Source organism: Ambystoma mexicanum, chromosome 2p (genome assembly GCF_040938575.1).
Source record: "Ambystoma mexicanum isolate Mex_15411 chromosome 2p, UKY_AmexF1_1, whole genome shotgun sequence".
Classification (NCBI taxonomy): domain Eukaryota; kingdom Metazoa; phylum Chordata; class Amphibia; order Caudata; family Ambystomatidae; genus Ambystoma; species Ambystoma mexicanum.
In genome coordinates, this window is record NC_090923.1 from 68,290,879 (window position 1) to 68,313,794 (window position 22,916).

Consider the following 22,916-nt stretch of genomic DNA (forward strand, 5'->3'; position numbering starts at 1 on the left):
ATGTAATGCAGGCCCCGGCCCCAGAAAGCCTTGTGGACGATGCAGAGAGTCTTGAACTTGATCCCTTGCAGCCACCGGGAGCCAGTGGAGGGATTTCAGGGCTGGAGAGATGATCCCAGGGCTTGAGGCCAAGGATAAGTCTTGCAGTCCTGTTGTGGATTAGTTTCAGAGAGTGTAGAGTAGAAGAAGACCGATTGAGAAGGCAGTATGATGCAAGGAGCATATGTTGTGTGAGAAGGAGGTTGGTACAATCAATGACCTTCATGTGAAGTGCTTTAAATAAAAAGTTAAATGGCCTACGGGTTTTACCCCCAGGCTTCCTTGCTTCATTAGCCAAAGCATATTAGATTTGTTGGCACATGTTTGCTGGTATGTGGGCTTCTGAGACAAAATTATGCAACCATTATGTGCTTTGTCGCAATCTGTGATGCTAATCTTATAGGAAATGAAGAACAAATCTTTCACTTTAAATAATTCATTTTTTCATAGGGACTGATTATGAGTTTGTCAGTATTGTTCCTAGTAACACCACCGAACCTCTTAGCTGTTACTGCATGCAGTAATTACGGGTTGCCCGGAAAGGTGTGTATGATTTCTGGACATGTGGACCTTTCTGTTATTCCCCATTTTGATTCCTCTGGGAATCCATGGGGTCTGGTCATTGCTGCATGCGGCAGTGCACATGTGTAAAGGTGCCCGTATTTAACTCCACACAAAAGCAGGTGAAGAGGGGGGTCCCTGGAATGGACCTCGTGTCCCCTATGTGAATGTCAGCCCAAAGGATGAGAAACGCAACTCCCTGCTCGGCCAGATGCGCCAGTGTAGCCCACATATGCAAAGAGGTATTCGCTCTGATGACCCTTTAAGCCTTATCCAGTTGATGGTTTCGAAGAGACAAGTGACTCATCGATTGACTGATGACAAGATCCAGCTGTGATGACATCACTAGTGACAACCCGACATAGCAGCATTAGTCAGGAAGCAAACTTGCATTCTTGCGCGCAGATACGCAGACACACACACACATACACACATACACACAGTACACATGCTTACACCTTCTATAGGTAGAGGACAGATACATGTACATACTGTCAAGAGCTTTTTCCTTTTCATTAGCCAAACGCAGAAACGCAAGAAAGCCAAGCATACATGGAACGAGCTTGCAACCGCTTTACCTCAACTAATCCTAAGGATTTATGGGAACGTATAAGTGACCTATAGGGCTCTATCGTGACTAACCTCTAAGAAGATAAGTACGCATAAGGAAACCATTGAATGACTGTAGTGAATACACGTGAAACCACAGGCCTCAAATACATGGAGGGAAAAGTGCAGTCTCTGCAGCACAGAGACGATGTTCGCAGCAAAGGACAAGGGCGGGTGGAAAATTCAGTAAGTTTACCGGCACTGTTTCCGGCCCGGCATATTAGATGTCTGCCTGCCGGAGCCGGTGTACTTAACAGGTCTCACCCTGCCGGGCACAGCGGCCACGGTATGCAGACCGGTCACAGAAGCACCGGCACCGTTATCAACGGTGCCGTTGCTTCTGTGTCCCCACTCCCATAGAGTCCTATGGGAATGGGAACTTACATTTTCCCGACGCCTGACTTTCCGGGCCGCCGAGGTTGTAATCTCCTGGTGGCACCGGGATGTCGGGCGCCGGTAAATATTTACAGGTCTGGCGACAACCCACCGGTAGCATCGGCACGGTTCCTGCCGGACACGTAATGAGGCCCATAGTCTTTCTCATTACCTTGAAAAGGTACACCAAGTGCTGTGAACAGAACAGGGTCCCAGGCCTGGGGAACCTGCTCCATCCAATCCAGATGCTCAGATCATGTGATGGTGTAGAATGTTGCACGGGTCAACGGTCATCATGCGACCCTGCAACAAAGTAATAGTCTGTGGGGAAATCTCAGGCGAAGCCTCCTGACCAATAGGATAACTAACATAAGGGACTTCTTTAGGTGAAACCACCCGAGCTAGCCAATGGGAATGCCCCTTAGGGTTTTGGGGATGGCGTTAATGTTTGTGCGTCACCATGATACAAAACCGGGTGACACAGGCTCAAACGCTGAGATTGCCATAGATTTAGTTGTTTCCTGTATGATCCCTGTCTATTGGAGAATAAAAGGCAGTACAAGTCCTCTGTTATTGCCAGGGGCAAGGTTACGGATGGGCCCTAGATACTCTGCTAATTTGTGGTATTGTTGATGCGAACGCCCCTCGTCCTCTGGCATAATGTTACACTGGCGTTAAATAGAGATTTGGAAACTCGTAGTTTGGTGGTGCAGAAAAACATGTATCTTGTAATGTAAACACTGGATCGAGTCTATAACGTAATCCATGGCGCAATGAATAAAATGATTTTGCTCTACTTTTGCTTTTACAAGATAAGTAAAAGAGGAAATAAATGTTGCTCTCCTTTTCAGTGTAGAGGGTAGGACTTAACCAAAATCCCTCTTTACTATTTCTGATTGTGCCAGCAGTAAACATAGTGTAGAATCCATGTGCACCACCTTCGCACTCCTCTGGTATGTTATCCTACTGTCCCGCGATGAGCTGCGTCTCTCAGTGGCCAGTGTGTTTTACTCAAGGAGGTTGGGCCGCCTTAGTCCTGGAATGCTGAGCCCATTGCCCTGTGATGTACAGCACCAGAAGACCCATAGCCAAATGACTTTTCCCTTGTCATGCAATTGTTTGTGCTCCCCTCTACTTGTTTCGAGCTATTAGGTGGTGCTGGCCCCCCTGTATGCCGAACTATTGCATTAAAATACATATAGGGAGAAATGGCATATGAGGAGGGACAGACAGCCTGTAGGTGTTGTTTGATTATGGGCCCACCCATTGACTGCCCATGGCCATGCTGATCCCTTTGGCCATTCCCACCCAGTACCTGCCTCTCCCCGTTCAAAACACCCACTCATGGGGCTCTCTTTGAGCTATGTTTTTCAAGCCATATAATCAAACTTTGCGTTCACAGTGCCTACCAGTGTCTTTTCAAAGCAGTCTTCTGAGAGTTATGTGTTCAGTGGTCTAGGATTTGTTGTGGTTGAATCTGTTGTTCCATTCTCTTAAGTGTTACTATGTCGCATTGTACAGGGGCTTGATGCAATCACTAAGTGCAAACCGATTGGACCACTCAAAAAACGCCTTCATCCGTGGCAGTATACCCTTTGGAATGTTGGGAACACGACTTCTGATTAGCTAAGAGCAATCCATCACCTTGTAATAACCATCTCACGAGTTGCATCCCTTGAACATTTACAGGCAATCCTCTGCAAGGACAAGAGAAACATTGTCGCTAGGCAGAATCTGTATCGGCCTTGTATGTCTGAGACTCTCTTCATTCTGACCTTCTCTTCGGTTCTTCTACAGTTTTCGAGAACAAAGACAAGATCGTCATGGTTATGGAGTATGCCAGCAATGGGGAGCTCTATGATTACGTGAACAACCGGCACCTGATCTCGGAGAACGAGGCACGGGGCTTCTTCCGGCAGATTGTCTCCGCCGTACACTACTGTCACAAGGTAAAAGGATCCAACGTATTTGGCAGCTTGAACTTCGCTGGCTTAACAAGAGGGGTGGGAGGGAGCAGGTTTTTCCGGAAGTGGAGGGGTAAGTAATACCGGCAGGAAAGGGGAACATCGGAAAATTCACATCTGTGTCTGACCGCGTATTCGTTGATGAGATTGTTCCTTGGTTCCTTCTTCCTGGACTGTAGAAGAGTTGATTTGATGTGATTTGGCTGAAAAGATTTTATCGAAGTAGATTTTGTCGAATGTTATTTCTTTTTGTTGGTTGATTTTCCAAAAATATATGCGGGGGTGACCCCTGCACCATTCCCCCCTTAACGCCCCTACATTCATTATTAGCCTAAACCAACCCCCACATAAATTTGCGACTAAATCTCAATTTCAATAAGATGACATTGGGCCTCGTTACGAGTCAGCCAGTCCGGAAATAACGGTGGCGGTAAACCCGCCGCCACTGTTGTTTCCGGACTGGCTGATCTCAAGTTCTGCAGGCGGCAGGTGTCACTCCGCCAGGTCTGACCTGGCGGGTTTAACACCACCCACCTGTAGGCGGACATGGAAACACTGGCTCGGTCAGAGACCGGAGTCCTATCGGACTCCATGGGAATTGGGACTTACAGAATTCTGCCTCCGGCATTCCCAGGTCACCGGGGCTGTAATGCCGGGAATCACGGAGGCAGAATTTTAATATGAGTACGGCGGTAACCTGCCGGTTTTTCCGGCTTGGTTACCACCGGACTCGTAATGAGGCCCAATGTCAATAAAAATAATTGATGGAGGTTATTTATTCCAGAGTGGTGGTGCGTATATGGTAGGTGATGGTTGGATTTCTAGTTTTTTTTTCTTGCACTTTTTGTCCACCAGCATGGCAATGTCTTGCTTTTTGTGGCTCCTTGATCTCCAGAGAGGGTCTAATTATCAACCAGCTAGGAAGGCACCTTGCTAGTCATGGCCTTCTAAGAGAAGCAGGGTGATTGATAAATGATGCAGGACTGGAGGGGCAGCCAGTGCAGGTCTCTGAGGGTGGAGGGGATGTGGGCAGATTTCTTCAGATGTGTGATGAGAGGACGCATTGTGGTGGACTACTTTCAGGATTGCCAGACAGGGACACCTGGGAAGAGATCATTGACAGCATCTTCAACAACATTCTAAGGCATCATTTTACTGTAGGTAATCATTGTTAATTCAAAACTACACCTCGGGTTTCCTTGATGTTGCAGACTGCAACATTTTTTATTTTAATTGGTTATTTGTAACACCTTTTAATACCCAGAGGTTTCTAAGCATGGACCCGGGGATCGAACCTGTGGTGTTGCGCCCCGAGCTATCCTCCTGAGACTACGTCAAAGAACCCCATGGTGAATTAGCATCATCTAATCTAACTACATCCAAATAAGCTTCTTTCACCCTGAGGCTATGGATGCGAATGTCATCATGCATCTAGATCTTATACTTAACATCCATTATCCAATATTATCGAACTTTACCCCTGCGCAGTTCGGTCAACGGTCCATCTTTACACATGCACGCATCGGTCAACGGTCCATCTTTACACATGCACGCATCTGTCAACGGTCCATCTTTACCCATGCACGCATCGGTCAACGGTCCATCTTTACCCATGCACGCATCTGTCAATGGTCCATCTTTGCCCATGCACGCATCGGTCAACGGTCCATCTTTACCCAAGCACGCATCGGTCAACGGTCCATCTTTACCCATGCACGCATCTGTCAACGGTCCATTGCTACCCAGAGAGCATCCAAGTTGAAATGGAAAAGGTTTCAGCAAGATACCACCCAGAGGCAGGAATACGTGTTTGCTTGAAAATCTATGTTTTTAACTATAAAATACACTCAAACGTAATGGTGTGCTGTACAGAATATTACATTAAAGGATTTAAATTCTCCACACTATATTTCATAGTTTGGATGAAACCAGGAATACAAAAAATGCGAATTAAAATCATGAACAAACCTCAAAAAATAAATGTCTTTTTTTCAGGTTTTCGAAATTCTATCAAAAAAAAGGTGAATCGAGGTGGTAGGATAAGCAGTGGAAAGAGTTTGGTATGAAAAGGGGTCATGGCAGAATCTAGAAATGCTTAAACACACTGGGCCAGAGCAGGTAGTTTGTCTAATGGACACTGAGATGTGCAGCTTCGCCTCCAGGAAGGTTGGTGTGTGCTCTAGCTTCCATATAGGTAATGGGGCACATCCCAACGCTTGAGGCTGCAAAATGAACTATACTGGAGCCCCATTCTCCTGCCCCAGTCATGGATCTGTTCATGAATGAAATGACTTGAATGTCACATCTTTGCACAAAAGACAGATCTCAAGAAGCTCTCTATATTGAGTACACTTTATTGAGCTCAATATATTGAGTAAACTTTAATGGGGGTGAATGCAAAAGGGTAAGATGGAACCACGTCTTCCACATAGACTATGCCAGCGCCATTGGGGATTTACCAGCCTCATTCCACGAAACCAAAAGGTCTCATCAGCTGGACCTTGTCTTTGAGCAGTTTTAGAAAGCCTGTTTCTGGAGGAAGCAGGTAAGGTTGACAGAGGTTCATTTTTATTAAGATGATATCAGAGGACAGGAACAGGAAGGAGCTGGAACAGAGCCTACTGGCTCCCACCACCAAGACTGCATGGTTCGAACGGCCTGGCCTGGAACTCCTACACTCAAATCGCAGCACACATATGCTCCAAGCACTCAGAACATTCTCTCCATGACATCACCAGATACATCCAGGCAATGAAACAGAACATAACCAGTTAATGATAAAGCAGGAATGTCTCTTGTCAGTGTGCCTAAGATCCATGGGTGACTACTGCTGATCTATGGCACTTTGCCACACCTCGGGCCTGGGCTCCCTCCTTCCTCATGACTTGGTCCTGTTCCTCCTGCCACTTCCTTGGCCTGCCTTTGGTGAACCCGACCTGCTCTATTGTTGTCACCACCTCTGCTGTTACTAAAACATCCTCCCTGTTTCTATCACATCCTCCTCTATCTTCTCCGCCTCTTGTACCGTCTTATACAGTGCACTCTCCAGCTGATTGGTACAGGATTCTCCACTAGCCCACAACATCTCACTGGGGCCTCTGGCTTTCATCCTCCTCGTGGGAAGGACAAGCTCTAAGGGCCTGCAGCTGTGATCTGTAAATGGCAGAGGGCTGTTTAGGAATGCACCTGGGGCTACTATTAGCTCATGGGGCCAGACCAAACTTATAACCGGCCTGAATTTGATCTCTCTTCCCTAAACTTCTCCCATACTTCCACTAGGGCTCCTGTTCCTCTAGTGCGTGAATTAAAGGTGGGTAAACACTGGGTAAGGTATGTATTCTCTTCATCTGTGAATTGTTTGTGTGTATGAGGTGATATGCCAACCATGTTTTGTTAATTTTGTTCTAGCTTGATACAGTCCACAGTATAAACAACTGGAACTTGCAAGATTGTATCTGTCGGACTTCCGGGTACACTGTGCACCCCTTTGATGTTATGACAAGGCTTCCATAAAAACTGCAGGCTCACCGGTAACAATATTCAACTGACTCCAGTTAAAAAGAGACAGTTAGATTTTTTAGTTTTCTGTGATTTTTCAGTTTTCTGTGTAACGAGGGCGTGAGGATGTTCTTACTGCACCGTATGAGAGACCGGTGTAGGCCTCTTATCTGCCTCCAGCATACCCAGTGGACCTGAGATCTGTACCCCCTTGTGCACCTCTGTGGGAAGTGGATGCGGGATGAAAGCCAAAGGTAAGCAATGGATTCCCCCCAAGCACACATTTCCTATACTTAAAGCAGCTGCATAACTAAGAAAGATGAAGAATTCAAAACGCAAAAATTGTCCTTTTAGAAATGTAAACAGTTCTTTAAAAATATGAGTCCTTAAAATATGTAGAAAAGAGTATCCCTACAGTGCACTGTGGCTATACATATATAAAATAAAACATAGTTGGCAGACCGCTTGGCCAGGGCTGTCTCAAGGTCCTTCTGCAGTATTTCGTTCTCTTCCTACACGTTTTGATGGTTCTCTGGAAGGCAGAGTTGCAGCAGCAGCAGCAGCAGCAGCAGCGTGTGTGAGCCTCAACGTTTTGTTTGGCTGGGCTGCAATTCAGCGGCTGCTCGAGGGATAGTCCTTAGGAGGTTTTATGGCTGGGCTGCAATTCAGCGGCTGCTCGAGGGATAGTCCTTATGAGGTTTTATGGCTGGGCTGCAATTCAGCGGCTGCTCGAGGGATAGTCCTTAGGAGGTTTTATGGCTGGGCTGCAATTCAGCGGCTGCTCGAGGGATAGTCCTTATGCGGTTTTATGGCTGGGCTGCAATTCAGCGGCTGCTCGAGGGATAGTCCTTATGCGGTTTTATGGCTGGGCTGCAATTCAGCGGCTGCTCGAGGGATAGTCCTTAGGAGGTTTTATGGCTGGGCTGCAATTCAGCGGCTGCTCGAGGGATAGTCCTTAGGAGGTTTTATGGCTGGGCTGCAATTCAGCGGCTGCTCGAGGGATAGTCCTTATGAGGTTTTATGGCTGGGCTGCAATTCAGCGGCTGCTCGAGGGATAGTCCTTAGGAGGTTTTATGGCTGGGCTGCAATTCAGCGGCTGCTCGAGGGATAGTCCTTATGCGGTTTTATGGCTGGGCTGCAATTCAGCGGCTGCTCGAGGGATAGTCCTTATGCGGTTTTATGGCTGGGCTGCAATTCAGCAGCAGCTCGAGGGATAGTACTTAGGAAGTTTTATGGCTGGGCTGCAATTCAGCGGCTGCTCGAGGGATAGTCCTTAGGAGGTTTTATGGCTGGGCTGCAATTCAGCGGCTGCTCGAGGGATAGTCCTTATGCGGTTTTATGGCTGGGCTGCAATTCAGCGGCTGCTCGAGGGATAGTCCTTAGGAGGTTTTATGGCTGGGCTGCAATTCAGCGGCTGCTCGAGGGATAGTCCTTATGCGGTTTTATGGCTGGGCTGCAATTCAGCGGCTGCTCGAGGGATAGTCCTTATGCGGTTTTATGGCTGGGCTGCAATTCAGCAGCAGCTCGAGGGATAGTCCTTAGGAAGTTTTATGGCTGGGCTGCAATTCAGCGGCTGCTCGAGGGATAGTCCTTAGGAGGTTTTATGGCTGGGCTGCAATTCAGCGGCTGCTCGAGGGATAGTCCTTATGAGGTTTTATGGCTGGGCTGCAATTCAGCGGCTGCTCGAGGGATAGTCCTTAGGAGGTTTTATGGCTGGGCTGCAATTCAGCGGCTGCTCGAGGGATAGTCCTTATGCGGTTTTATGGCTGGGCTGCAATTCAGCGGCTGCTCGAGGGATAGTCCTTATGCGGTTTTATGGCTGGGCTGCAATTCAGCGGCTGCTCGAGGGATAGTCCTTAGGAGGTTTTATGGCTGGGCTGCAATTCAGCGGCTGCTCGAGGGATAGTCCTTAGGAGGTTTTATGGCTGGGCTGCAATTCAGCGGCTGCTCGAGGGATAGTCCTTATGAGGTTTTATGGCTGGGCTGCAATTCAGCGGCTGCTCGAGGGATAGTCCTTAGGAGGTTTTATGGCTGGGCTGCAATTCAGCGGCTGCTCGAGGGATAGTCCTTATGCGGTTTTATGGCTGGGCTGCAATTCAGCGGCTGCTCGAGGGATAGTCCTTATGCGGTTTTATGGCTGGGCTGCAATTCAGCAGCAGCTCGAGGGATAGTACTTAGGAAGTTTTATGGCTGGGCTGCAATTCAGCGGCTGCTCGAGGGATAGTCCTTAGGAGGTTTTATGGCTGGGCTGCAATTCAGCGGCTGCTCGAGGGATAGTCCTTATGCGGTTTTATGGCTGGGCTGCAATTCAGCAGCTGCTCGAGGGATAGTCCTTAGGAGGTTTTATGGCTGGGCTGCAATTCAGCGGCTGCTCGAGGGATAGTCCTTATGCGGTTTTATGGCTGGGCTGCAATTCAGCGGCTGCTCGAGGGATAGTCCTTATGCGGTTTTATGGCTGGGCTGCAATTCAGCAGCAGCTCGAGGGATAGTACTTAGGAAGTTTTATGGCTGGGCTGCAATTCAGCGGCTGCTCGAGGGATAGTCCTTAGGAGGTTTTATGGCTGGGCTGCAATTCAGCGGCTGCTCGAGGGATAGTCCTTATGCGGTTTTATGGCTGGGCTGCAATTCAGCGGCTGCTCGAGGGATAGTCCTTATGCGGTTTTATGGCTGGGCTGCAATTCAGCAGCAGCTCGAGGGATAGTACTTGGGAGGTTTTATGGCTGGGCTGCAATTCAGCGGCTGCTCGAGGGATAGTCCTTATGCGGTTTTATGGCTGGGCTGCAATTCAGCGGCTGCTCGAGGGATAGTCCTTATGCGGTTTTATGGCTGGGCTGCAATTCAGCAGCAGCTCGAGGGATAGTACTTGGGAGGTTTTATGGCTGGGCTGCAATTCAACGGCTGCTCGAGGGATAGTCCTTATGCGGTTTTATGGCTGGGCTGCAATTCAGCGGCTGCTCGAGGGATAGTCCTTATGCGGTTTTATGACTGGGCTGCAATTCAGCGGCTGCTCGAGGGATAGTCCTCATGAGGTTTTATGGCTGGGCTGCAATTCAGCGGCTGCTCGAGGGATAGTCCTTATGCGGTTTTATGGCTGGGCTGCGTATGTCAGGTGCAGCATGGTTTTGATTGTGGCATTGGGGGCCCCAAGCACGTTCTCAACCTGAGCCGCATCTGCCAGCAACTTTCCGGGGAGTAGGAACAGCGTCGGGCCAATCTTGGCAGGAGTGTGCCCTTTCAGTATTCACAAGGTGTTCCCTTGCCTCTCGCGGGGAGCTGCGTGTATGGCATACACTACATCCCGGAGGTGGAGATGAACTTTAGGCGCTCCTCCTCCCTGTCAGAAGAGAGCAACACTATGAGCCCAGTAGCAGCAGTCTTTTTTCCAGTGAAGGCACACAGCGGAGTGCCGTTCAAACCTCCTCAGTGAGGGTTGAGATCAACTGACTAATGGCGCCCAGCTTGGGGATCACGCACTGGGGGGGGGGGGGGGGGTTTGTATTCGTCATTCTTTCCTCCTCGCTTTTTTGTTTTGTTTCCACCAAAGGGCGTTGGAGAACTCCATGAGCGGTACATAAAAATGATTTCACTAGGGTACTCTGGTTGTCATTCAGATAACACAACAAAACAACCCTAATGACCTTATTGGCTACTGTCAAAGGTATAACACCATTTTTCAGTTTGAACGATTTTTAAACTTTGTTCATACTTTATTTTTATAAATAAATTAAATAAAGAAACAGTGACCATATTCTATGCTGATTAGAGAGACTATTGGTTAGGGTCAATGTTTAATTTACAAATGACAACATTTTGTATAAATCTTTGACTGAAAAACGATGAATTAATTAATCTTTTATAACGTGCTTAATACCGGGGACCAGTCTCTAAGTTTGAGATTGGGATTCAAACGTGTGTTGCGCTGTGTTGCCTTGCTTCCAAAACAAATGCGTTGCACTTGAGCTATCCCAACAGCCGATAAGGTCATTAGGATTCCTTTGATAATTTGGGTTTTTCTGCTTATCGTATACGCATTGAGTTTTCTTAAAGGGAGCTTCAGGGGCTCTTATTTGGAGAAGGGATGCACCCACAGTGGTGATGAAACTGTCCTTTGCCAGGGCACCAAGACGGGTGACCGATGGATCACCCCCATACTTCCTCCAAGCCAACCATCCCCTTGCTTGGGGAGACCTACAGCCCTCTGAGTCACTGCCCATTTGGTCCCTAAAGCCAAACGGGGGCCTCGTTACAGGCCCTAACACCAGATGCACCTTCTTCCCTTCTCGCATAAAACACTGTTGACTGGTAAAGATTATCCAAACTATTCTCCATGTGTTGGTCATCTACGACTTAGGAAATCTACACGTAAGTTCTGGCCCTCATGAGATTTTCAGAGGTTGATTAAAATGCCCAAAACAATCGACTATCTTATCTACTACTCTTGGAAGGGCAGCCCTTAAAATCTGGATGAACAATGCATGGCTGTTTTTGCTCTGGTTTCATCTTTTTGCTGTGGACAAATTGATATCCCCCTGAGAGCCTTCGCTAGCCAGGGGCCAGCGAGACTGCAAACTCAAGATCTCAGCCATATTGGAAAGTCCATCATCTGAGAGGAAGGTCAGGTTCTTGTATATATCAAGGGCTCCGGAGCAATGCAAGAGTTGGAAATTGAGCTTCGAGGAGTTGATGCATATTCTGCCGATTTGGAGGAATGATGGCTAATCTGGGAGACATTGATAGTGATGGTTTCAAAGATGTCGCAATTGCTGCTCCCTAGGAAGAGGATCTGCATGGTGTTATATTCATCTACAATGAACGATAGGCTCGCGGAACGCCAAACCTTCTCATAGACGTACACGTCCCACCACTGCATGGCAGATAGTCCCTTCCTCTAACATCGCAGAGGCAGAGCAGCAGGATACGGAGGACGGAGCATGGTGTGGCAGTGTGGTCAGCGGTCCCGAGGGCTGGAGCTGAGTTTTCGTGGAGGCGAGTGCAGCTGTGTCAACTTGATCTGTGTTGCGCGGACTGGCCTGTGCTTGCCAGATGTTCTGCTACTGTATACCTTACGGATGGCTACTTGTTGTGGCTACTCGTGGGGGCCATATTGCCCTGGCTGTGTCAGTCGTGCGGGCATCTCGCTGTGTCAGGCTTGGCTCAAAGGCCTATGGGGTGACCTGGCATGTTGCAGACTGTCAGACTCTCCTTTTTTTATACTCATTCTGAACACTGCCCTCTGTGAGTCATCGCGTCTTGTTGAACTTCATCTTGTGCTGTGCTTTTGAGCTTGCATAAGCTCTCCTGCAAAGACCTTGCAAAGCAACCATGTTTATCAACTGGAGGGCATCTTTTTAAAAATAGTTTTTATATTTGGAATTTTTTTAATAGTTACTTTGCTCCCCTCTTTGTTTAATTTTCTGGTTAGTGGGTGGCCTCTTTTTGTCTTGATACTTTCACATGTTTGGCTCTTATATTTGCTGTAATCGAGATCATCATTTAATGTCTTTATGTGATGGATTTATCTTGTATTTCTTCTCTCTGTTGTAATCTGTTATTAACTATCACCAATTCTTGAATTGTACCAACTCATAAATGTTTTTAAGCGCCATGGTGTAAGGCACTATATAAACAAATAATAATGATTCCCTCACCCAAAACATATTTCGGTTACCTCTCATCACCGTCCTGTAGCCATCACACCTCCCTGTCCTCTTTCTTTAGGACCAGGTGCTGCCCATTTTTTGAGGAATCCACACTCCACCTTTCATTTTTTCTGCTCCTCGTCTCATCGTGAAGAATCGCCTGCAGGGTTGCAGCATCACTCCGATAACGATTCCATGGTTCTGTGATAGAACCTGGCAAGTTATGGCTGTTGGTGGTTGGGATGAAGGGGATTTCATTTCGGGCTGTGTGAGAAGAGTTTGCGGCTTGTCGGAGACGGTAACGACCTCCTAGGCAAAATGAGCAGGGAGTCTGGCCTCCCCAGACCAATAGCCGACGAATATCTTGTCCTGGCCACACAGGTTCTACCCTCGAAATGCACAAGTTCCAGCAGGCCACTGAATATAGCACCTGAGCATGATCGTGTGGTTTGTGGCAACGCTCAGCCTGCTAACGAACATTCCCAGGAAGGTGAAATGGGTGACTTCAGTCCTCAAATTCTCAAGCTGCCGTTCCACTGAACGTTACGTTCTTGCCACCCATAACCCTTAGCAGGCTATAGAAATGTTTCAGATTCCACATCATCTTATCTTTCTCATGCTGGACTTTCTCTGCCTCACGTACTCATGGGGATCCTGTATCATGCTGTGCTCATCTTCTTCCTGAATCCTGTCTTGCATCTGCTGTTTCCCTGCAACACTATGTGTATTGCTGGCCATTGGGTCGGGTTTGCCTGGATCCGAGATCTGGCAAGAAAGCTCTCCCCCAGTCTTCAATCCTGGGAAAGTTATTTTTGCCCATTAATGTTACCAATCTGCTTCTGCTCCCAAGGCCAGGATTTGAACTTGTATCACCAGGACCGAAGTCGAGTGACTTAACCACTAGACCAAAGGAACTATCGGTTAGAACACTAGTTAAATATTCCCATCAGTATTGCACTCTGCAGAAAATATTCAAGAACAGCTTTGCACATTTAGAAATGCAAAATTAGAGGAAACTCCTTTTTTTAACAAACATAATGTATTCATTCATCTCCTGAAATGCTTATTTATGGGGGGGTTGCTCAGAAAATGTGCGAGTTCCCCCTTGCCTTAAATTACAACCCCTGCATGTGCTCCGACCGCCTGGCCCCTCCTACCCCCGGATCCCACAGTTAATTATTTCCATTTCCACCTACAGTCTGTTGAGTTGGAAGGAGGTCTTCCTTTCGCAGGATCCAACGAGTAATTGGTCATGTACGTTGAACGGTGTAAACGCGGAGGAACAGAACCTGACCTGTGATGAAGATAGAACCCATTTCTAGAAGTCAATCAATTCTCTGTGCAGACCTAAACAAATTTAAGAGACCATAGCATCCTTCAATGCATAATTAAGCACGATCTCATTTGATGTCTATGCCGTTCCCATTGTTTGGGTGGATTTGGTCGAATACATTTCCTTGTAGTAGATTTCGTCCAATTTTTCTGTTTTTTTGGTCAGGTTCATTTTTCCACACATACAGTGGGGGAACCCACTGCAGCCCCCCCTTTAAACCTCCCACGTTACTTATCACACTAAAACCACCCCCCCACACATATAAAAACAGCAAAATGCATTTTAAAAAAACAGTACAAATTCTCCTGCGAGGAAATGCAATCTACCAAACCCGTTCCCCTAGCTTGAAAACCACAGGTATGAGGCAACAGTACTCAAAACGTACGCATGTCTGGCAAAGGATAATTCAGCAAAAGTTGCTTGTAGAAATTACAGGAAGGTTGAGCCTCCCAGGCGGGATTTATTCTGCTTAAATCAAGTTCCACATTCTGTATCGTGTAGTTTTATCAAACTGTTCCCCCAGCTTTGAAGGTCTCAACTATGCCGCAGACGAAACGCTCCTCGATGAAGCTGCTGTTTGTTTTGCCTGTAAATCAATGCCTTTTGACCAGATGTTCTGAGTTATAGTGGGGGAATTTATGAAATCAAAGATCTGCGTGCCTGGGTGGTTTCCAGAATCCAGGTGCTTGACGCAAATCCAGTTTAGAACTACACGTCTTTGATGTGTGTTTACGAAATTGAGAACAGGGATTTTCCGATGTGAACTTTTGGACCTGGACGGCCCTTTGGCTGCGCAAGTCTCCTTGACTCATTGATAACTGGCTTCTGGTCAAGCACTTCCTGCATTAATGAACGTCAAGACTGGCACTCTTCGTGCAGATTAAAGTCAACTTTAAGTGCAAATCAAACTTTGACTGCTTAGTTTGTCTTTGCGGGCCTCCAACTGTATGTAAACAACATTACAAGTTCCCCTCTGCAATCCTAATCGGGATGCAGTTTGCAAGACTGGTTGCACAAGACCTGATATAAAAACACAACAGGTGGAGTTTCCGGAAGGCCAAGGAGAAGCCAATCAATGGAAACTTTGCAATAGGCACTGGGTTGAGCCTATTCTCAATCAGCTTCAGTTTCATTCTAGTCTCCACCTGCCAGTACACGCCTCTGCTTCATTTTGGCCCCCAGTCAATGGAAACTTTGTAATAGATACTAGATTGAGTTTAGCCTCAATCTGCTTCAGTTTATTTCTAGTCTCCACCTGCCAGTACACTCCTATGCTTCATATTGGCCTTCTCGCACGTGATTGAGACAGTCATGTTTTTTATTTTGTTATCCGTTGTTGGGGAGAATTTTCATTATATGGCTAATTTCTCTCACCTAGTGAGTCCCCAGCAGCTTTGCTGGATTTCTGGAGTTTATTTTTTTCCACTTAGTAAGAGTGTGCCTCTTTTTCCCCACTCTTACATGTGTTTTGCCATGTGTGTGTCATCTGCTTTTATGATTGTGGACTCTGGAGTACACCACTTCAGTAGCCCCCTTCTTTTGTGTTACACAGCACCTTCAGTGCAGTGACACAGGGTTGTCTTTTAGACTTCCCACCGACTCCATTTCTGAGGCTGACTACAGTCCCCCAGAAAAGGGTAAAGTTGCCATTTACTTTACTTAGTCAAATAACCACAGATCCAGGACACCCCATCTTACATGGAGTACTGGAAAGGGTTAATCCTTAGCCCTTTTTATCTGTACCTCCTAGAGCATTGTTTTGCTCTTTTAACATTTAAACTTGGCTGGTGGCAGTGGTATCTACCCTAACATTTCTACTGTGATTATACTATATAAACGTGGTATCGTTTTAGTCTATTATATTAGCCTCAAACATAAACCTGCTTGACCAAATACTCTTTCTTTTGGCTCTGGTCGGGTTTAATCGCCATTTCTTTTTGTTAAAGTCCTTCTTGTGTTTTACTTTACGCAGCAAACCAGGTTTGCCTTCTTTGTTCACTGTTTTTTGGCAGGCTTCTGCCAAGAAGCCCTCCTCCAGGCGCCTGGGTGTCTAGGTGGGCTAAATGTGAGGGAGGGGTGTAGTCCCCCCCCCTGCATAGGGTATCCTAGGAAACCCAAGTTGAACTTTGCCATGATTGGCTGAGGTGGTTGTCTGGGCTGGACAACCCCCCTGCTGCGTGATTGACAGCCAGGCTGTGTGAATGGGGGATTTTCACATAAAAGGCAGGACTCTTGGGCTGGAAGTCAGTAGCCACTGGAACTACAAGGAACTGAAGAAGCAGAGAATAAGACTGCTGCTGCAACTATCCCATACCGGTGATGCCCTGGTGCAGTCCTGAGCTATCTACCCTTCGACGACCAGAGAAGATCCAGTCTGGAGTCTTCTTCCCTTGAGCCTGGTGGGGATAACCAGCTCATCTTCCACATCCAGAGGATCCTCTTCTTGGTTGAAATCGCTGCACACTGCTGTAGTGGTCCGGATTGCCATCTGAAGAGCCTCTCCTGTTTTTAAGGAGCGCACCTTTTATTCACAGTCGCTGCTGCCGGCTTCATCCCTGTGTGGTGCAGACCCCTCCAGACGTCCTCCTTTGTGCTGAAGCTCCAGGAACCGTGGGTCTGCAGGAATCTACCAGGAACAACTGCCGTGGCACCAGCTTCTTCATTGAATAAGGTACTGTGTTCTGCTTGAGGAAGTAGGGCGAATCCTTTTTCTCCTCCTCCAAGGCTTGCCCTTGTCTTCCCTCCTTCTTATAACTTTTGCTTCCTCTATTGACAATATCTAAGTACTCCTGGCTATTTTGAATCTTGAACTGTCCGACTGTGTGATCCTCGACAACAGGAGCCCAGTTCCACTTGACACTGGCTCCGGCCTATTGACTCTTGAATTTCTGTCAGCAAGTGTTCTCTGATTCTGTTTGCTCTGACAAAAGTATTGCCTATGATTTTTGCCCCCAACTCTCTCTGGTTAACTCAGATGCTAAGTGTGTTTTTGCCCCGGTAGCATTTCTTGCCATAGATACGCGTATCTTTAGTCAGACCGAACTGTCATTACTGTCCAAATGTGATCATATATGTATTCCCGGTAACGCCTTTTGTTTCACAACACCGGTCCGTTAAAACATAGGGTACTTACCTTGAGTTAGTGTACCAAGGGAATTGGTAGGTTGTAGTGTTTTACATGTGGTTTTGAATTAATAGAAGTGTTGTGTTTATAACAAAAGGTTTAAAAAAAATAAATGTACTTATATTTTTCTACCTGAAACCTTGAGTCAATGTTTGCTCGAGTCACAGTAATTGTGGTCCCTTTGTGTAATCTCTGCTACTGCTCATATACTCTTGAGATAAGCCTGGCTGCTCCGCTACTGCTACCACTTTAACATAGTAGCACAGGCTTGTACCAAAGGTGAACTTGTATTGCCACCTGTGGTCTTAATTGTGTGTAGTGGTCCCTAAGGGCACTGCACAGGATTCTGCCTAACATCCGTACCAGAAAATGGCTACTTTGTTACACCACCTAACAGATTGCGTCAATTGTTTTGTTTTATGCTGTTTTCACATCGTACCTAAAATGTCTGTCGTTTTTTGTTTCATTTCCTTCCTGAATTTCAGATTAATCTGTTTCTCGACCGACCTCCTAAAAACGTATTGTCTTGCCAAGAACATTATTCTGTTTTTCAATGTATGAATGTATTTGTTTATTGGGCCTGTTCAAGCGCTGAGCGTGTTTGGCTGGCTGCTCTTCATAGTGTAAGATGGAAAGATGGAGCTGAACGGGCACGGCTATACATACCTGCCAGCCAAACCCATCCAGCCACGTGACCAAGCTCACACCCCTGACTATCACCTAACAGCCAGCATTGCTACACCTGGCCAAAAAACCACCGCACAACAGCGAGCTCTTCACAGATTTCGGGGTAGACCTCCTTAGCAAGCAACCCGCTAGAGAACCAACACTTGGGGCTCCACTTCTCAACACACGCCCCACTTGCCATGAAGACACGCTCACCTCTCTCCACACTGAATGGAACTCTTCTCACATTCTGAAGAGTAACTAGAGCCCAGAGGCGGCCCAACTCAGCAGTCACAAAAGCAAGACCAGGTTCATTTCATTACATAAACAGATATTGGGTTTCTTGGCATGATGTGTTGGTTAGACATGTTCACAAGTTATTTGGGGCTCCTCCTTGAGTAGGCTTGGTGGGTCTGCATGGAATATGAAGGTGAACCTTTCTTGTTTTGAGAGTCGATGGAGTGGTATTAGAGCTCAGGTGATGTGGTCATGTTTTTTTTAGAAAGTACCATTCTTGCAGATATAGTTTTTTTTATTTGTTTTTTAGATGGGCGTGTGTGTGTGTATGTGTATATGTTTGTGTACGTGCGTGCGTGTGCCCGTGCGTGCGTGTATTGCACAAATCCTCTGGCCTGGTCTACCTTGTGTAAAGAAGATTGAGCTTGTGATAGAAACTGTTGCATCATATTCCCCTGTGGTGTAATAACCAGGCTTCTGTCTTTGCGCGCTGGCGTTGTGGTGTAACCCAGTAGTACAGGCAGTTAGTTGAATAAGTTTTGAAGTTAAGTATCCTGGTTTCCACACCATGGCAGCATTTGCGGACATCTAGTATTCCTGGATTTCTGAAAGGCATGCTGTTGTGTCCTGTTGGTGGTGGCGGACTTTCACTAAGTGGATGTTAATGTGTGTGTCTTGTACACCCACCTAGAACATCATGGAGGAGTCACTGATAAGTGATGGCAAGGGCCCTACGGATGCATTAATAAACTCCGGTGAGACTAAGTAGACTTCTGCACCTCTGACTGTTGTTGAATGGCCATGGCAGAGGTGCTGGCCAATGTAAATCTAGGTTGAGGTGTCTTGAGGATATGATGCATGTGTTTTAAGTGCTTCGCCCCCCACTTCGACTGTGGTGAGGCAGTGTAAGCGGTTACCGACATTTGCTGCAACCAGTTCAGTGAGGATTAATGATGTCACTGGCTTTCGTACAGTCCACTGGATCACACCTCCCCTCCCCCCGGCACGAAATTGGGGGATTACATAATTCTTCAGTTCTTCAAAGTTTATTCTTTGCTTTGGGGGTGGGGCAATTGCACACACATCCAATGTCAGTAGCAGGTTGTTTCAGAAAGGGGGTGACAGTAGTTTCATTCAGAACAGGTACAATACATGAATTCAATGTCCCGTTCATAAAACACAATTTGCCTCAATGTACTGACCTCAGAATGAGTTCACCCTCCCAGGATTCCAACCTGTTACTGCAGGTTTGACAGAGATGTCCGTACAGCGAGATGGGCCTCCCTCTATCTTCAAGGCTTGCAGTTTGGTCTGGCTTTATAGGGGAGCAGTGGTGGTGTGACAGGGGAGGCCTGGCTGGGCTCTGCATTTATTAGTGTGGATAATCTCTGTGTTGAGGATGAATGCGCAGCGTCTCAGTGATCATTGAGCTCTCTGGCAGGTTTTTAATGTATTCCCACTTTTGCTGTTTTCTGCTGCCTAGTATTCTAATCCTCTCTCCTTCAGTCTCAGCTTTCGTTTTCTCGCCTCCGCATCTGTATCCCTTCGTTCTTTGTGCTTGACTTCGCTAAGGATGGTCAACACCAAGGACTCGCAGTATTGGTCTGGATTCCGAGCCCTACGAGAAGGCCATTGCTTGCCACTTGGACTCTCGCCCCTCACCTCCATCTCTGTCCAATCCACTCACCTGATGTTCTGCGGGAGGAGCCTCCGATCCCTGATCCTTTCAACCGCGCCTGATACCATGAACATGGAATAGGACCCTGCGCCTGATACCATGAACATGGAATAGGACCCCGCGCCTGCTACTATGAACATGGAATAGGAATAGGAATAGGACCCCGGGCCTGCTACCATGAACATGGAATAGGACCCCGGGCCTGCTACCATGAACATGGAATAGGACCCCGGGCCTGCTACCAGGAACATGGAATAGGGCCCCGCGCCTGCTACTATACTATGAACATGGAATGGGGCCCCGCACCTGCTACCATGAACATGGACTAGGGCCCCGCGCCTGCTACCATGAACATGGACTAGGGCCCCGCGCCTGCTACTATGAACATGGAATAGGACCTCGGGCCTGCTACCATGAACATGGAATAGGACCCCGGGCCTGCTACCATGAACATGGAATAGGACCCCGGGCCTGCTACCATGAACATGGAATAGGACCCCGGGCCTGCTACCATGAACATGGAATAGGACCCCGGGCCTGCTACCATGAACATGGAATAGGACCCCGGGCCTGCTACCATGAACATGGAATAGGACCCCAGGCCTTCTACCATGAACATGGAATAGGGCCCCACGCCTGCTACTATGAACATGGAATGGGGACCCGCACCTGCTATCATGAACATGGAATAGGACCCCGGGCCTGCTACCATGAACATGGAATAGGACCCCTGGCCTGCTACCATGAACATGGAATGGGGCCCCGCACCTGCTACTATGAACATGGAATGGGGCCCCGCACCTGCTACCATGAGCATGGAAAAGGACCCCAGGCCTGCTACTATGAACATGGAATGGGGCCCAGCGCCTGCTACTATGAACATGTAATGGGGCCCAGCGCCTGCTACTATGAACATGGAATGGGGCCCAGCGCCTGCTACTATGAACATGGAATGGGGCCCCGCGCCTGCTACCATGAACATGGAATGGGGCCCCGCGCCTGCTACCATGAACATGGAATGGGGCCCCGCGCCTGCCACCATGAACATGGAATAGGGCCCCGCGCCTGCTACTATGAACATGGAATAGGGCCCCGCGCCTGCTACTATGAACATGGAATGGGGCCCAGCGCCTGCTACTATGAACATGGAATGGGGCCCCGCGCCTGCTACTATGAACATGGAATGGGGCCCCGCGCCTGCTACTATGAACATGGAATGGGGCCCAGCGCCTGCTACTATGAACATGGAATGGGGCCCCGCGCCTGCTACTATGAACATGGAATGGGGCCCCGCGCCTGCTACCATGAACATGGAATAGGGCCCCGCGCCTGCTACCATGAACATGGAATGGGGCCCCGCACCTGCTACCATGAGCATGGAAAAGGACGCCGCGCCTGCTACCATGAGCATGGAATAGGACGCCGCACCTGCTACCATGAGCATGGAATAGGACCCTGAGCCTGCTACCATGAGCATGGAATAGGACCCCGCGCCTGCTACCATGAACATGGAATAGGGCCCCGCGCCTGCTACTATGAACATGGAATGGGGCCCAGCGCCTGCTACTATGAACATGGAATGGGGCCCCGCGCCTGCTACCATGAACATGGAATAGGGCCACGCGCCTGCTACTATGAACATGGAATGGGGCCCCCGCACCTGCTACCATGAACAGTGGTGGTCTGGGACCCAAAAGATGCCCTGGAAATAATGTTCAAAGTGGCCTGTTATCAGAGACGTTTTTGTGGGAGGGCAAAAGGGGCACTTGCCCAGGGCCCCCATTGTGTAGGGGGGCCACACATCCATTGTTCACCAGTCATAAATAGCACACATCAGGATATTTTATGGGGTGCTGTTGAGGCTCTAAACCCACTGCCTTTCTGTTTTGGCAAGTGCATTTTGCCTTGATCAATTAATCATGTATTGCTTTCTGTGTTCATTATGATATACATTGTTTGTGTGCTCCTTGCGGCACACTATGTAGCATTCTTTCCTTCCTGCGGGAATTATGTTGATCATGTACAATAGGGAATGGTGAAATGCCTATTGATAAATTGAGTGACACAATGGTTCAGAAGTTAGCTCAGTGTGTGAAGCACCCATTGCAGAGATGTGTGTTCATATGCAAAATTAGAATATCACATTGCAGCAAGGCTGGCTGAGCCTTTCTATGCCTGAAGTTTATAAGCCTGCCTGCATATGTACTTGGTTTTGCAAAACAACATCTGCTATTATCAGCAATGTACCTGCACCAGATAGGGGTTGCTATAAAACTAACATATCATCCATATGGTGAAGGTCTAGAAATTGGTTTGTTCAGATGGGGTGTTGTAAAACCTAGGCAATCTCCTCCAACGATTGCATAAACTGTTTGTCCAAGAGATGAATAAGTATCCCAATTCAAGACTATGGAACGACAGCGTTCATGTTTGTATCCTGGATTTGCCAGCAGTCGATACAGTGATCCTGGTCAAATCCTCTAATATATCTTACATTACTTGTGCTGTCTTCGTTGAGGTTTGCCTTCTTGCATGCTGATGGTATCGTTTAGCACATTACTTAAACTTTCTTCTTATGTAGTCCATTTGGGTGGAAGGGTTGGTAGACAGAAGAGAGCAAACCATTTGTTGCAGGCCTCAGGCAAGCATATTTCAAGGTCTGCTTGTTTGACACAAAAAAGATTTGCTTTTTGGTAAAAGTCAAAGGTTTTTATGCACGTTTATAAATGAAAATGTCAGAGGCCATTGTTTTGGAAGTATTTAAAGCTTTAAAATACAGAAGACAAACCCAGATTAAATTTGTTAAATCCCATTGATTGGTATGCTGATTTTCCGTTGATGATGGAGAGAATGACGCTAGAATATTCCCATTTTGCATAACACCCTTCTATAATATTTTGTTTAAAAATGGTCGTGTTTGGTAATGTGATTTGTGTACTTTCTAAGTCCATTTTTTTAAATAAAATGAGATTGTTTTAGTTCATGGTAAGAACTGGAAAAGAAAGTGTTCAAATGCTGAAATTGCAGAGTTGCACACATCCCAGCTTCACTCCTTCACCCCTTAACCAATGTGTGATCCTGGGCATCTCATTTAATCTTGTATTGCCGGACCTCTCCATATTGCCAGTCCCTAAACCTTTGAAAATTGTCAGCCCTTCCGAGTGATTTCCTTCTCATGGTATGATCTTCATAA

The 22,916-nt window shown here is 47.3% G+C and overlaps 1 protein-coding gene across 1 annotated transcript in view; it reads left to right on the forward strand.

Moving 5' to 3' along the window:
- The window catches only part of LOC138566212 (NUAK family SNF1-like kinase 1), a 235,144-nt gene that overhangs the window by 125,831 nt on the left and 86,397 nt on the right, over positions 1 to 22,916 (forward strand). The window contains exon 3 of the mRNA XM_069643269.1: positions 3,382 to 3,533. Coding sequence (XP_069499370.1) covers positions 3,382 to 3,533 — 152 coding nt within the window. The remainder of the gene's footprint in view (positions 1 to 3,381; positions 3,534 to 22,916) is intronic.